Source organism: Phalangium opilio, unplaced genomic scaffold, assembly GCF_054372755.1.
Source record: "Phalangium opilio isolate 3A_F unplaced genomic scaffold, DU_Popi_V2 ptg000042l_1, whole genome shotgun sequence".
In the NCBI taxonomy this organism is placed as follows: domain Eukaryota; kingdom Metazoa; phylum Arthropoda; class Arachnida; order Opiliones; family Phalangiidae; genus Phalangium; species Phalangium opilio.
The window spans coordinates 1,132,857-1,149,577 of NW_028324166.1; the positions used below are offsets into that span (position 1 = coordinate 1,132,857).

General features: G+C 37.2%; 3 protein-coding genes across 5 annotated transcripts in view; 1 reads left to right on the plus strand and 2 right to left on the minus strand.

Annotated features, from left to right (window-relative positions):
- The window catches only part of LOC149678100 (ras-specific guanine nucleotide-releasing factor RalGPS1-like), a 28,382-nt gene extending 17,321 nt beyond the window's left edge, over positions 1-11,061 (plus strand). For all 3 annotated transcript variants that reach the window (XM_089836110.1, XM_089836112.1, XM_089836111.1), the window contains exon 16: positions 5,955-11,061. In XM_089836110.1, coding sequence (XP_089692236.1) covers positions 5,955-5,984 — 30 coding nt within the window. In that variant the 3' untranslated portion in view covers positions 5,985-11,061. The remainder of the gene's footprint in view (positions 1-5,954) is intronic.
- The window catches only part of LOC149678098 (monocarboxylate transporter 2-like), a 46,705-nt gene that overhangs the window by 26,890 nt on the left and 3,094 nt on the right, over positions 1-16,721 (minus strand). The gene's annotated exons all lie outside the window — the stretch shown is intronic.
- Positions 11,077-16,697, minus strand: dlt (codanin-1 like protein dlt). The gene is made up of 2 exons (XM_089836109.1): positions 15,965-16,697; positions 11,077-14,937 (listed from the first exon to the last, which is right to left on the minus strand). Exons 1-2 carry the CDS (start codon positions 16,695-16,697, stop codon positions 12,134-12,136), a joined length of 3,537 nt encoding a protein of 1,178 aa, XP_089692235.1. The 3' UTR covers positions 11,077-12,133.

The window sequence follows — 16,721 nt, forward strand, 5'->3', positions numbered from 1 at the left end:
AAAATGGGCCTTAAATGTCATGGGAAGTCGGGAACGTTTGAAAATGGGACTTAAATATCATGGGAAGTCGGGAAATGTTTGAAAATGGGCCTTAAATATCATGGGAAGTCGGGAATTTATGAAAATGGGCCTTAAATATCGTGAGAAGTTGGGTTTTTTTTAACTGGGCCTTAAATGTCGTGGGGAGTAGGGGATTTTTGAAAATGGGCCTTAAATGTCATGGGGAGTAGGGGATTTTTGAAAATGGGCGTTAAATGTCAAGGGAAGTCGGGGAATTTTGAAAATGGGCCTTAAATAACATGGGACGTCGGGGATTTTTTGAGAATGGGCCTTAAATATTACTGGAAGTTGGGGTTTTTTGAGAATGGGCCTTAAATAACATGGGACGTCGGGGATTTTTTGAGAATGGGCCTTAAATATTACTGGAAGTTGGGATTTTTTGAAAATGGGCCTTAAAAGTCACGGGAAGTCGGGGATTTTTCGAAAATGGGCCTTAAAAGTCACGGGAAGTCGGGGATTTTTTGAAAATGGGCCTTAAAAGTCACTGGAAGTCGGGGTTTTTTGGAAAAAGGGCCTTAAAATTCACGGGAAGTCGGGGGGTTTTTGAAAATGGGCCTTAAATATCACTGGAAGTCGAGGATTTTTGAAAATGGGCCTTAAATGTCGTGGGGAGTAGGGGATTTTTGAAAATGGGCCTTAAATGTCGTGGGGAGTAATTAAATGTCACTGGAAGTCGGGGGTTTTTGGAAATGGGCCTTAAATGTAGTGGGGAATAGGGAATTTTTGGAAATGGGCCTTAAATGTCACTGGAAGTTGCAGGTTTTTGAAAACGGGCCTTAAGAGTAGTGGGGAGTAGGGGATTTTTGGAAATGAGCCTTAAATGTCACTGGAAGTTGCAGGTTTTTGAAAACGGGCCTTAAGAGTAGTGGGGAGTAGGCGATTTTTGGAAATGAGCCTTAAATGTCACTGGAAAGTTGGGGATTTTTGGAAATGGGCCTTAAATGTCACTGGAAAGTTGGGTGTTTTTTAAAATGGGCCTTAAATGTCACTGGAAGTTGGGTGTTTTTAAAATGGGCCTTAAATGTCACTGGAAGTTGGGTGTTTTTTAAAATGGGCCTTGAATGTCACTGGAAGTTGGGTTTTTTTTAAATGGGCCTTAAATGTCACTGGAAGTTGGGTTTTTTTTTTTAAATGGGCCTTAAATGTCACTGGAAGTTGGGTGTTTTTTAAAATGGGCCTTAAATAACATGGGACGTCGGGGATTTTTTGAGAATGGGCCTTAAATATTACTGGAAGTTGGGGTTTTTTGAGAATGGGCCTTAAATAACATGGGACGTCGGGGATTTTTTGAGAATGGGCCTTAAATATTACTGGAAGTTGGGATTTTTTGAAAATGGGCCTTAAAAGTCACGGGAAGTCGGGGATTTTTCGAAAATGGGCCTTAAAAGTCACGGGAAGTCGGGGATTTTTCGAAAATGGGCCTTAAAAGTCACGGGAAGTCGGGGATTTTTTGAAAATGGGCCTTAAAAGTCACTGGAAGTCGGGGTTTTTTGGAAAAAGGGCCTTAAAATTCACGGGAAGTCGGGGGGTTTTTGAAAATGGGCCTTAAATATCACTGGAAGTCGAGGATTTTTGAAAATGGGCCTTAAATGTCGTGGGGAGTAGGGGATTTTTGAAAATGGGCCTTAAATGTCGTGGGGAGTAATTAAATGTCACTGGAAGTCGGGGGTTTTTGGAAATGGGCCTTAAATGTAGTGGGGAATAGGGAATTTTTGGAAATGGGCCTTAAATGTCACTGGAAGTTGCAGGTTTTTGAAAACGGGCCTTAAGAGTAGTGGGGAGTAGGGGATTTTTGGAAATGAGCCTTAAATGTCACTGGAAGTTGCAGGTTTTTGAAAACGGGCCTTAAGAGTAGTGGGGAGTAGGCGATTTTTGGAAATGAGCCTTAAATGTCACTGGAAAGTTGGGGATTTTTGGAAATGGGCCTTAAATGTCACTGGAAGTTGGGTGTTTTTAAAATGGGCCTTAAATGTCACTGGAAGTTGGGTGTTTTTTAAAATGGGCCTTGAATGTCACTGGAAGTTGGGTTTTTTTTTAAATGGGCCTTAAATGTCACTGGAAGTTGGGTTTTTTTTTTAAATGGGCCTTAAATGTCACTGGAAGTTGGGTGTTTTTTAAAATGGGCCTTAAATAACATGGGACGTCGGGGATTTTTTGAGAATGGGCCTTAAATATTACTGGAAGTTGGGGTTTTTTGAGAATGGGCCTTAAATAACATGGGACGTCGGGGATTTTTTGAGAATGGGCCTTAAATATTACTGGAAGTTGGGATTTTTTGAAAATGGGCCTTAAAAGTCACGGGAAGTCGGGGATTTTTCGAAAATGGGCCTTAAAAGTCACGGGAAGTCGGGGATTTTTCGAAAATGGGCCTTAAAAGTCACGGGAAGTCGGGGATTTTTTGAAAATGGGCCTTAAAAGTCACTGGAAGTCGGGGTTTTTTGGAAAAAGGGCCTTAAAATTCACGGGAAGTCGGGGGGTTTTTGAAAATGGGCCTTAAATATCACTGGAAGTCGGGAATTTTTGAAAATGGGCCTTAAATGTCGTGGGGAGTAGGGGATTTTTGAAAATGGGCCTTAAATGTCGTGGGGAGTAATTAAATGTCACTGGAAGTCGGGGGTTTTTGGAAATGGGCCTTAAATGTAGTGGGGAATAGGGAATTTTTGGAAATGGGCCTTAAATGTCACTGGAAGTTGCAGGTTTTTGAAAACGGGCCTTAAGAGTAGTGGGGAGTAGGGGATTTTTGGAAATGAGCCTTAAATGTCACTGGAAGTTGCAGGTTTTTGAAAACGGGCCTTAAGAGTAGTGGGGAGTAGGCGATTTTTGGAAATGAGCCTTAAATGTCACTGGAAAGTTGGGGATTTTTGGAAATGGGCCTTAAATGTCACTGGAAAGTTGGGTGTTTTTTAAAATGGGCCTTAAATGTCACTGGAAGTTGGGTGTTTTTAAAATGGGCCTTAAATGTCACTGGAAGTTGGGTGTTTTTAAAATGGGCCTTAAATGTCACTGGAAGTTGGGTGTTTTTTAAAATGGGCCTTGAATGTCACTGGAAGTTGGGGTTTTTTTTTAAATGGGCCTTAAATGTCACTGGAAGTTGGGTTTTTTTTTTAAATGGGCCTTAAATGTCACTGGAAGTTGGGTGTTTTTTAAAATGGGCCTTAAATGTCACTGGAAGTTCGGTGGTTTTCGAAATTGGGCCTTAACTTTCAAGGGGAGTCGGAGATTTTTGAAAATGGACCGTAAATGTCACTGGAAGTCAGGGAACGTTTGAAAATGGGCCTTAAATGTCATGGGAAGTCGGGAACGTTTGAAAATGGGACTTAAATATCATGGGAAGTCGGGAAATGTTTGAAAATGGGCCTTAAATATCATGGGAAGTCGGGAATTTATGAAAATGGGCCTTAAATATCGTGAGAAGTTGGGTTTTTTTTAACTGGGCCTTAAATGTCGTGGGGAGTAGGGGATTTTTGAAAATGGGCCTTAAATGTCATGGGGAGTAGGGGATTTTTGAAAATGGGCGTTAAATGTCAAGGGAAGTCGGGGAATTTTGAAAATGGGCCTTAAATAACATGGGACGTCGGGGATTTTTTGAGAATGGGCCTTAAATATTACTGGAAGTTGGGGTTTTTTGAGAATGGGCCTTAAATAACATGGGACGTCGGGGATTTTTTGAGAATGGGCCTTAAATATTACTGGAAGTTGGGATTTTTTGAAAATGGGCCTTAAAAGTCACGGGAAGTCGGGGATTTTTCGAAAATGGGCCTTAAAAGTCACGGGAAGTCGGGGATTTTTTGAAAATGGGCCTTAAAAGTCACTGGAAGTCGGGGTTTTTTGGAAAAAGGGCCTTAAAATTCACGGGAAGTCGGGGGGTTTTTGAAAATGGGCCTTAAATATCACTGGAAGTCGAGGATTTTTGAAAATGGGCCTTAAATGTCGTGGGGAGTAGGGGATTTTTGAAAATGGGCCTTAAATGTCGTGGGGAGTAATTAAATGTCACTGGAAGTCGGGGGTTTTTGGAAATGGGCCTTAAATGTAGTGGGGAATAGGGAATTTTTGGAAATGGGCCTTAAATGTCACTGGAAGTTGCAGGTTTTTGAAAACGGGCCTTAAGAGTAGTGGGGAGTAGGGGATTTTTGGAAATGAGCCTTAAATGTCACTGGAAGTTGCAGGTTTTTGAAAACGGGCCTTAAGAGTAGTGGGGAGTAGGCGATTTTTGGAAATGAGCCTTAAATGTCACTGGAAAGTTGGGGATTTTTGGAAATGGGCCTTAAATGTCACTGGAAAGTTGGGTGTTTTTTAAAATGGGCCTTAAATGTCACTGGAAGTTGGGTGTTTTTAAAATGGGCCTTAAATGTCACTGGAAGTTGGGTGTTTTTTAAAATGGGCCTTGAATGTCACTGGAAGTTGGGTTTTTTTTTAAATGGGCCTTAAATGTCACTGGAAGTTGGGTTTTTTTTTTAAATGGGCCTTAAATGTCACTGGAAGTTGGGTGTTTTTTAAAATGGGCCTTAAATAACATGGGACGTCGGGGATTTTTTGAGAATGGGCCTTAAATATTACTGGAAGTTGGGGTTTTTTGAGAATGGGCCTTAAATAACATGGGACGTCGGGGATTTTTTGAGAATGGGCCTTAAATATTACTGGAAGTTGGGATTTTTTGAAAATGGGCCTTAAAAGTCACGGGAAGTCGGGGATTTTTCGAAAATGGGCCTTAAAAGTCACGGGAAGTCGGGGATTTTTCGAAAATGGGCCTTAAAAGTCACGGGAAGTCGGGGTTTTTTGGAAAAAGGGCCTTAAAATTCACGGGAAGTCGGGGGGTTTTTGAAAATGGGCCTTAAATATCACTGGAAGTCGGGGATTTTTGAAAATGGGCCTTAAATGTCGTGGGGAGTAGGGGATTTTTGAAAATGGGCCTTAAATGTCGTGGGGAGTAATTAAATGTCACTGGAAGTCGGGGGTTTTTGGAAATGGGCCTTAAATGTAGTGGGGAATAGGGAATTTTTGGAAATGGGCCTTAAATGTCACTGGAAGTTGCAGGTTTTTGAAAACGGGCCTTAAGAGTAGTGGGGAGTAGGGGATTTTTGGAAATGAGCCTTAAATGTCACTGGAAGTTGCAGGTTTTTGAAAACGGGCCTTAAGAGTAGTGGGGAGTAGGCGATTTTTGGAAATGAGCCTTAAATGTCACTGGAAAGTTGGGGATTTTTGGAAATGGGCCTTAAATGTCACTGGAAAGTTGGGTGTTTTTTAAAATGGGCCTTAAATGTCACTGGAAGTTGGGTGTTTTTAAAATGGGCCTTAAATGTCACTGGAAGTTGGGTGTTTTTAAAATGGGCCTTAAATGTCACTGGAAGTTGGGTGTTTTTTAAAATGGGCCTTGAATGTCACTGGAAGTTGGGTTTTTTTTTTAAATGGGCCTTAAATGTCACTGGAAGTTGGGTTTTTTTTTTAAATGGGCCTTAAATGTCACTGGAAGTTGGGTTTTTTTTTTAAATGGGCCTTAAATGTCACTGGAAGTTGGGTGTTTTTTAAAATGGGCCTTAAATGTCACTGGAAGTTCGGTGGTTTTCGAAATTGGGCCTTAACTTTCAAGGGGAGTCGGAGATTTTTGAAAATGGACCGTAAATGTCACTGGAAGTCAGGGAACGTTTGAAAATGGGCCTTAAATGTCATGGGAAGTCGGGAACGTTTGAAAATGGGACTTAAATATCATGGGAAGTCGGGAAATGTTTGAAAATGGGCCTTAAATATCATGGGAAGTCGGGAATTTATGAAAATGGGCCTTAAAATTCATGGGAAGTCGGGAATTTTTGAAAATGGGCCTTAAATATCACGGGACGTCGGGTAATTTTTGCAAATGGATCTGAAATATTCCCTTTCTTTTCTAATATTTATTTCAGCTTCCTAAAAACTTAATGTCATTTGAATGAAAAACTTAATTATTTTTCATCTCGTGCAAATAAACAAAAAAACCCGCGTTAACTAAAAACAATTAAGACTGTTACTATAAATAGACATTTAAAAAAAACTATAAAAGACAAAAACGAAATATAAAAAGTCAACATAATCGCGTGGTGGCGCTGTAATCAGTATTTTTGGACCTTTATCAAGAAATATGAACTGTTTTGAACTATACTCGCGCTCGCGTCTATCGGGGATCATAACACATGCCCCATTTTGTCTCAGGGGTCGATATGTTAATAACAAATGGCTAATTATTTGTTCTTTTTAATTAGATAAAACGTTAATGACGCGTTAATAGATCTACAAAAGGAAGAAATTTAGTATTAATTAACCAAAAAAAAAGAAAATAAGAAACCAATATGGGCGGTGCTTAATTTGCATTTATGTCGAAACAAAAACTTATGTAGGAGATTTTCTTAATGAGGTTCGTTTGTCATTAAGGGTTTGTGGGTGGATTCGGGTAGAGGGCGTTCAGAGCTACAAAATGAGACCGAGATCGCCAAAATCGGTTGGTAAATAAGGAAGTTATCATTGTTTATTTATTTTCATGACGTCATGGTTAAAATTTTTTATTGGCAGAGTTCTAACGTATGAAATTTTTAACTATTACGTCATGAGGGGATTTAATAATGATTACTCGTTTTTATAAGTGGGTTGTATTAAGGAGTCAACCTTAGAGTTGGTTTATTAATTTAAAATTTTTAACGGTGACGTCATGCTTTATTTAAATTATTTATAACTTTCTTATTTTTGTTCCGATTTTAACATAATTGACCTCAATTTGTAGGTCTCCTTGAGATCTATCTTATGACGTAAAAAACTTCAAAATCGGTCAAGAAATGAGAAAGATATAAAATATTTTTAAAATATATGACGGGTGACGTCATGCTTTATTTAAATTATTTATAACTTTCTTATTTTTGGTCCGATTTTGACCTTATTACTCAATTTATAGGTCTCCTTGAGATGTATCTCATGACGTAAAAAAATTTCATATTGGTCAATAAATAAGAAAGATATGAAATGTTTTTAAAATATATGACGGGTGACGTCATGTTATTTGTAAATTATGTATAACTTTCTTATTTTTGGTCCGATTTTGACCTAAATGGTCTCAATTTATAGGCCTTGGTGAGATGTATCTCATGACGTAAAAAACTTTGAAATTGGTCAATAAATAAGAAAGATATGAAACGTTTTTAAAATATATGACGGGTGACGTCATGTTATTTGTAAATTATGTGTAACTTTCTTATTTTTGGTCCGATTTTAACATAATTGACCTCGATTTGTAGGTCTCCTTGAGATGTATCTCATGACGTAAAAAACTTCAAAATCGGTCAATAAATAAGAAAGATATGAAATATTTTTAAAATATATGACGGGTGACGTCATGTTATTTGTAAATTATGTATAACTTTCTTATTTTTGGTCCGATTTTGACCAAATTGGTCTCAATTTATAGGCCTTGGTGAGATCTATCTTAATACATTAACAGCTACAAAATTGGCCAATTACTAAGACATTAAACTTAATTAAACCAAATATTAAAGTAAACTGATCATAATTTGGTCCGATTTGGGCGTTATTGGTCTCATTTTGAAGCTCACATTGATGCCACCCACATTCAAATACCAAAAAAAAAACCACGTTAAAACTTAAAATCTAAGGCAGCTTAGATCAAAAAAAAAAATAACATAAATCACATTATTTTTAACACGTGTTAAACTTTGAACACAGCTTAAATGTTAATATTTTTAATTTTCACGCCTATGATACACAAACACACGTACGCGCAATTGACATAACGATATTTTAATAAAAGTGCAAATAATGTTTTTTATTAAAATTTTAATTTACTCGAGTTAATTATGATTATTTTGCACTTAAGTGATTAATTTGTAAAAATGAGAGAAACGAACGACATTGGTGTTTTTTCTTTTGCTTTTAATTAAATAAATGAAGCGTAATTTGAATTAATTTTAACAGTAATTAGGACAAAGGCTTAAGTAAGTTGGAGTCGTACGCGATTATCAGTTGGAAATTTATAGTGGTTTCGTCAAAAATTAGGCCTAGTTAAAGTTAGTTTTTCAAGCCAATCAAACACTTAAATGTAATGACAAATATAGCTGGTAGGAGGTGTCATGAATCACGTGACTTATTTTTGTATTTTGGAGCTCTTTATATAAGTTTTTACGCTGAGTGTTCATGAATAGGCCTAAATAGACGCGCCGCCGCTAACTTGTTTTTAAAATTTAATTAGCTTAAATGATGCCAGTTACAGTAAACTTATCGTAGACGTAACGTAAATTCACAAACACAAACACACCATGACCATAAGTTCATAAGATATGTTCTTGCATAAGTTTGTCACTGGTTAGTGATAGCTTGTCATAAAGTGAATGAGGTAGGTCATAGATTCGAGATAAAGCGACGCCCGGTGAGGCGCTGTCAAAGGCTTAGTAATGTCCATAGCAGTCTGGGAAATAAGGATATTTTTTAAACTAGTCCTTTGGACCAGTGACCCCCTAGTGTCTGAAATAATAAACTGGTCTCCGGACTGGTCCTAGCCTTCGTTCTCCTATAAATTTGCAATTAATAAAGTGGTCCCGAGGACCAGTAACCCCCACTTCTTGAATTAAAAACTAGTCCAAGCAATTAATAAACTGCTTTTGGACCAGAGGAAGTGTGCTATTTCCAAGACTGGTCCATAGATATAGTAAAACTATAAAGGGTCATATCTATGGTAATGTCCTGCAATTCTAGCGTGTCGTTCTTGAATTAGGCCTAGCTCAGATCAGTAAATCTCAAGCATTACGAAGTATAGGTAGTGTAATACTTATGGAACATATCTTATATTAAATCTTCACAAACACACCATGACATAAATAGCTTAAATAATTGGTTCAATGTTAAATTTATGACTAGCAGACGACGCCTTAAACGTAGCGCCATTTACCATAATAAAATAGATTCACAAACCACAGCCCACTCGATCACGCAATTTGCAACTTTCGTGATCGAGTGGGCTTTGCACGAACACACCATGACATAAGTAGCTTATTGCGTATTTAAGCGTAGAACCAGCCATAATTTTATATTTATAATTATGTTAGAAACACACAGGGTCTCACCGTAGCCTCAGTTCAGTTCAGTTCTCTCTCGTTAAAGATGTTGTTTCTGGGATCTAGGAACAGGCAAGTTTACTGTAAGAGGCTTATATTCAAAGGCTTCGCTTCAGGTGTTCAATGTATAACAAATAAACGAACAGAAATTATTAATTCGAAAATATTACGGGATTCAATTTTTTTTTTAGAATTCGGTAAATTTAAAAAAGGTTCTCGAACCATTTAAGGTACTACTTTAATAATTAAAATAATTAATACGTAAATAAATAAATAAACGAACACTGTGATATGAGCAACTTTAGCATTTACTGTTTAGAAAACCTTGAATCGCGACTTGATTGAATTAAAACGAATATATTATCATTAATATTTAAAATTAATAGATTGGTTTGGAAATTTTCCATCAAAACGTGTGCGAACATGGCTGGCAGAAATACCCGGTTTGTAGAGTAATGGCGATCCACGTTAACTTCCCATAAGGCGTAGTGCAGTCAAAGGCAGTGAGGCGCCATTACTGTTTAACTTTAGAGATAGATAGGTCTAAATCCAGTTTCGTTACATCCCTCTTCTATTATCCGATACAGTGTCTCATCCCTCTTCTATTATCCGATACAGTGTCTCATCCCTCTTCTATTATCCGATACATTGTCTCATCCCTCTTGTATTATCCGATACAGTGTCTCATCCCTCTTCTATTATCCGATACATTGTCTCATCCCTCTTGTATTATCCGATACATTGTCTCATCCCTCTTGTATTATCCGATACATTGTCTCATCCCTCTTCTATTATCCGATACATTGTCTCATCCCTCTTGTATTATCCGATACATTGTCTCATCCCTCTTGTATTATCCGATACAGTGTCTCATCCCTCTTCTATTATCCGATACATTGTCTCATCCCTCTTCTATTATCCGATACATTGTCTCATCCCTCTTCTATTATCCGATACATTGTCTCATCCCTCTTCTATTATCCGATACAGTGTCTCATCCCTCTTCTATTATCCGATACAGTGTCTCATCCCTCTTCTATTATCCGATACAGTGTCTCATCCCTCTTCTATTATCCGATACAGTGTCTCATCCCTCTTCTATTATCCGATACAGTGTCTCATCCCTCTTCTATTATCCGATACAGTGTCTCATCCCTCTTCTATTATCCGATACAGTGTCTCATCCCTCTTCTATTATCCGATACAGTGTCTCATCCCTCTTCTATTATCCCCTGCGTAGGCCTAATTTCCATTCCATACGTTTTAAAGAACAATTTCTAAACCTTTCTAAGAATAAATAAATCTAATTTCTTTTCAAATAATCGCAGGTAGTAAACAAATAAATAAATAAACAAACGTATGATATATATCTGTAAATACTATGTAAAGGTTTTTAGCAAAAAGTTGCAAAACGCCAAGATATCTTGAAGATGAATGATTACCGCGGGAAAATAGACGAAAAAGTAGGTATAAATTTTACCAAATAAATAAAGCTCAGTATTTTTACTTTGCTACGTTGAACCAAAAAACATTAAAAGAATTTCTAAGGATACGAATGATAAACAATTAAAAATAAAACAAACATTTTGATGTTAAAATAACACGCCGGTTTTTGTGTATTACTATGTTTTTGATTCTGCAGAATCGCGTGTAAAAATCATGTTAGTGACGTCACACACAAAATTTAACGAATGTGCTTAAGTACGTGCGGAAGTCTACTACGTTTATGTTAATGTTTATGTTCAGTTTTTAAGGTTTTTTGGGAATGTAAGCCTTATTTCTAATGTAGAATTTCTACATCCCAAAGCCTTTTAAATGTGTTAATGACTGTAATTTTTAATTGATTCGAGTTTTCATTTGTGTATTAGAGAGTAATTCTTTCTGTTATAAGTACAATATTAAAAATATTTTAAAACGATCGAGGTTGAAGCAATTTGATTTTTAATAATAATGTTTTATTCTTTCATTCATTCATAGGAAATCGTACAATAGGAGACAAAAGGATTATTAAAAACAGTATTAATTAGGAACTTAATACTTTAATTTGTAAGTAATTTTGAGTGTTATACTTAAACTAAAATATTTTCATCGCTTTTTCAGATTAAAAGTTTCACTTTCTATTTAAAATAATTTCTATATGGTCAACTAATTAGCGCGTAATTAACAATCGTTAATCGATGCAATTAATTTATAATTAACAATCGTTAATCGATGCAATTAATTTATAATTAACAATCGTTAATCGATGCAATTAATTTATAATTAACAATCGTTAATCGATGCAATTAATTTATAATTAACAATCGTTAATCGATGCAATTAATTTATAATTAACAATCGTTAATCGATGCAATTAATTTATAATTAACAATCGTTAATCGATGCAATTAATTTATAATTAACAATCGTTAATCGATGCAATTAATTTATAATTAACAATCGTTAATCGATGCAATTAATTTATAATTAACAATCGTTAATCGATGCAATTAATTTATAATTAACAATCGTTAATTAGTACAATTAAATTGCGCGTAATTAACAACCGGTAACTAATTAGTACAATTAAATTGCTCGTAATTAACAACCGTTACTAATTAGTACAATTAAATTGCACGTAATTAACCGTTAATCAGTGAAATTAACTTGCATGTAATTAACCGTTAATCAGTGTAATTAACTTGCGCGTGATTAACAATCGTTAATTAGTACAATTAAATTGCACGTAATTAACAATCGTTAATTTCTACAATTAACTTTTTTGCGCGTAATTAATCGTTAATCAGTAAAATTAACAATCGTTAATCGGTACAATTAACTTTTTTTCTCGTAATTAACAATCGTTAATCGGTACAATTAACTTTTTTGCTCGTAATTAACAATCGTTAATCGGTACAATTAACGTTTTTGCGCGTAATTAACAATCGTTAATCAGTAAAATTAACTTATAATTAAAAATCGTTAATTTCAATTAATTAAGTATAATTTCGTTAAACTTCCGGTTCTTGGCAAAACCAGGCGAGCCAATCCAAAATTTCTAAAAAATCATTGTCGCAAAATTTCCCGGACCGTTTTTCATTTTCAACGACGTTACTTAAAAAATTCGCGAAATACGTCAGTAAATTTTGAGGAAATTTAATTTTCAAAACGGCAACGCATTGCGCCTCTAATTCCTTCCGACTTAACCATCCTTTTTGCAACAAATAAATAACGGCAAATTCCATTTTGCGCCAACTTGCCACTTTACCCGGACTTTTCTTTAATAACTCCAAATTGCGGGCGCAAATCAAGTTAATTAAATTTGCCGGTTTTGCATCGAACTGTTCGTAAAAATTAAAAAACTTCGCGTAAAAATTGGACGTGACGTCATCCGGTTTAAAAACGATCAAAGTAACGAACCAATCAGCGACCATAAACTTCAAAGATTTTGTTAAATAATCGTCGTGATTCGTTATTTTGCAATACGCAATTGCGTTTAAAATATCGTCGCAATTTTGACACGGAATTTCTCTATTTAACAAATTGCTAGAAAATTCGCGTAAATTTTCTAAAATTTTTATTATCGAGTAATTCATTTCCGCTTCCGTTTCCGTTTTAGTTGAAGCGGAAGTAAAATTATTTGTACTTTCGGTTGAGGAATTAAATTGCTTTCCGTAAGCTTTGACGCCATCTTTAAGTTCGGCTCTTAAACTTTCGTTCGTAGTGTAAGTTTGAATGAATTGCAATACTTTATAAGTCGCCGCGCGCGACGCGATTTTCGCGGCGGTTTCCGCAATTGCCGTACTCGTGGAAACGGAAGTCGCCATGGTAATAAGTTGCAAACACACGTCATCGCATTGTTTCTTAACGTACTCCGGTGTTTTATCCCATATTTCCTTATGAAATAACCCAACGGCGTTCGTTATTTCCTTCTGCGCATGCGCCTTACCACCGGCAATATTTTTATAATCAACCTTTAACAATACGGAGTCTTTTATTTTCGGTAAATATAAAATTAGAAACGATTCTTTAACTTTTGCCGTCGCTCTTTCGGTCGCGAATTCGACGACTTCTTTCAAAGTCGGATTTAAATGGAAGAAATTTGCTTCTAATTGCCGTTGCAAGTGACTTATTTCCATGGCAAACCCGAAATTAGGGATTTTATCTTCTACCGCGTAGGGTTTAATCTTCCGCGGTTCTTTTACCTTACCTTGAAAGTAGTTCCGTAATAAATTCTCCGATGACGCGATATTAGGGCAGCATAAATGCATCAGTTTTTCGTCTACCAAAAACGAATCGTCTAAACCTAACTTTTTAATCCGCGCATGCTCGCCAAGGTTCGCGTAATTCGCTAGCGGAAAATCGGTGAAAAAAACGCGTTGCGAAAAATTACCGAAAAGTCGTCCTAAATTGATTTTTAGTAATAACGCCGCGTTGGCGTTTTTAATTTGCGGTAAAACGTGACGGTAAATTTGAACCAAATCCTGGAATATTTCTTGGTACTGACGTAATAACGGTGCTAATTTATCCATGTTACTTAAATACTCTACGATCCACGGAATTACAAGCGTTAATTGTTTATTTTCCGTCGCGTTCAATAATATCTTACGTATGGTCGCGACGTAACGTTCGTCTTTACGGATTGTTTTCAACTCATGCGCGATATTGGAAGGCGGAATTTCGTCGTGAGTTTGGTAAGGCAGAAAATAAAGAAAGCCTAAAAATTTCGCGTAGAGACGAAGTTCTTTTATACGCTGGAAAAGTTTGTCCTTTTTAAAAGCGGAATTATCCGTGGCGGATTCCGTTAAGTTTGACGCGGCGGTAAAATCGTTTAATTCCGTTACTTTAGTGTACAACATATCAAGAAGATGTCGGTATAACGAAACGGAATTATTGCACTGTAAAAAGTCGCGGAAAAACGCCTCGAAATAATGAAAAACGATATTCGCGTTAGGGTCTTCGTAAGCGGTTAACGATGACTTCATACGTTTTTGTAACTTGCGTAATTTGGCACCTTCGAATTTACTTAAAAGTTCGTCTTCTACGTCGTCTGCTATTTCGTCTAACATACAACGCGCCTCTAATTCGCTAAGAAATAATTTCGCCATGTGAAACGCGTTATCGACGCAAATATTGCGGACTTCGTTTTTGAAACTCGACGCGTAAAGCCAATCCGGTTGATGGCTATGATCTTCCCAATCTTTTAGTATCTTTTTAAACGCGTCACGTTGCCGGCGATACGCGGCGAACGATTTTTCCGACGCGAAATTATCGCGAGAATCGATTTCTTCGCGATACGCCGCGTCTTCAACGGTTTCCGCGTTATTAAAAGGGTTAGACGGAGCGGTTTTTGATTTTTCGACAACTAACCCTTTTAGTAAGTCGATAAACCGCGCGGAAAATCGCCCTAAATGCGTCATATCCAGGAGCATGCGCAGACCGCTCGGTTTAAGTAATTGTAGTAAATGGGGACACGATTCTAAAACCGTTACGGAAAAATAGACGCAATTGTGAACGGAATTAAAAAGGGTCATTTCCGTCGCGATTTCGGTTGTATTGCTACTGGTAGCCGGAAATTTAAATGTTAATAGTTGGCACAGGAAGTAGAATTCCGTCGCGATATTCGGGACGTAATTTCCGTTAATGCAATTTACGTAGGCTGTGATTAATATGTTTAATTTTTCAATTTCCGTCACTTTATCGCGATCGGGAATTACGAATGACGAATTAGAAGATTCCGATGACGATTTTACGGGGGAAGTTTGAATGGGCGTGGCTTTTTTGTTGTTATTCAACTTAGATTCTTCTTGGAGAGCTTTAAAATAAATTGTATTCTTTTTATCTATTTGTTTCATACGAATGGCTTCTCCCCCTTTCCCTCAAAATGGCGAAGGACAACAACCAATTAATACTTGGCCCTGCTTAGAGGCGCGTTTTAAGAATGGCTCCTACCTTTTCCCTCAAAATGGCGGAGAGTACTTAATTTAAACTTGGCCTTAATTGCTTATCTAACAAACCTTAGAGATACCTATAAAGAATGGCTTCTACCCTTTCCCTCAAAATGGCGGAGAAAAACGAATTTTAAGTTAGCCTTTCTTATCTCAAGAGCTAATTGGGACAATTTTTAAGAATGGCTCCTCCCCCTTTTACGCAAAATGGCGGAGAGTAACCAATTAAAACTTGGCCCTGTTTATCTCACAAACCTATAGGGATGCGTTTCAACAAAGGCTCCTCCCCTTTCCTTCAAAATGGCGGAGAACAAAGAAATTTAAGTTAGCCTTTCTTATATCAAGAGCTAATTGGGATACGTTTTACAAATGGCTGCTCCATTTTCCCTCAAAATGGCGGAGAAAAACCAATTAAAACTTGTTCTTTCTTATCTCACGAACCAATTGGGATGCGTTTTTCGAATGACTCCTCCCCCTTTCCCTCAAAATGGCGAAAAAAAAACCCAATTAAAACTTGGCCCTGTTTATCTCACAAACCTATAGAGCTGCGTTTTAAAAATGGCTCCTCCCCTTTCCCTCAAAATGGCGGAGAACAACCAATTAAAACTTGGCCCTGCCTTTCTAACGGACCTATAGAGATGCGTTTTAAGAATGGCTCCTCCCCTTTCCCATCAAAATGGCGTAGAGGAATACATTAGATTGGCTAAATAAGAGGCTAAGGTTTAGTAGGGGGCGACAGAAGACTAATCCCCGTTTCAATCAAAGTGGCGCAGATAGTTAACAATGGAAGATACCCATTGGCTAAAAAGGGAGTGGGTTGACGTGTCTATTTACATCCTTTTCCCGCGTGCGCTTTTCCCACTCTATTTTAAATGAGTCAGTTCAAATCATTACCTTTGAGTTGTTCGCGTTCTTCCTTAAAACTTCCCTGCGAGAAATCTTTTTCTTTAATTGGAGCGGAGGTGAATGCCGCGTTATTCGACCTGGTTGGCGAAATTTCGACATTCAGAGCGTTCTGAAGCGTAAATCCGGGATGTGGTGGCGCGCATTTCGACATTGAATTTGGTTTCACGCGTTTCTTAACTTCAGGAACGACGACCACGGCTGATCCCAATGACGGAAACGCGCTTTCATCGAAAAGATCCGGCGGTAATTGAGTTTGAAACGCGCCTTGAGCTTGATCGTTTCTGCCCTTTGAAAACTGTTGTTGACCTTTATTACGTTGATAGTTATTTTTAGACGTAATTTGCTCGGGCCTAATGCGTCGCTGTTTATTAGATGAGACTTTCGCGTCACCGGCAACGAAATTTGAGCGTTGACCGTGCGCTTTTTGATTTTCAGTTGCGTTTTTCGCGAACGAATGAGTGTCAGAGTCTAGCGTTAACGTTAGCGTCTTTTCTATGGTAGTTTCTTCAGTAACGCGCGTACTACGTTCGATTAAGTGATAAATATCACTGATTTCATTGTGCAAATAATTCAAAATGTGCGGGACAAGTTCAGGCCCGGTTTGATCTAATTTTTTAGAGTCTTTCGTAACTTTTGTACTCGATTCAGTTTTAGAAATAATTTGTTTAATCTTGAGTTCCACTTCCTCGGGGAATAAGCGCGATTTGGTTCGCGCGAACATTGTGCTAATGTTATACAAACGACT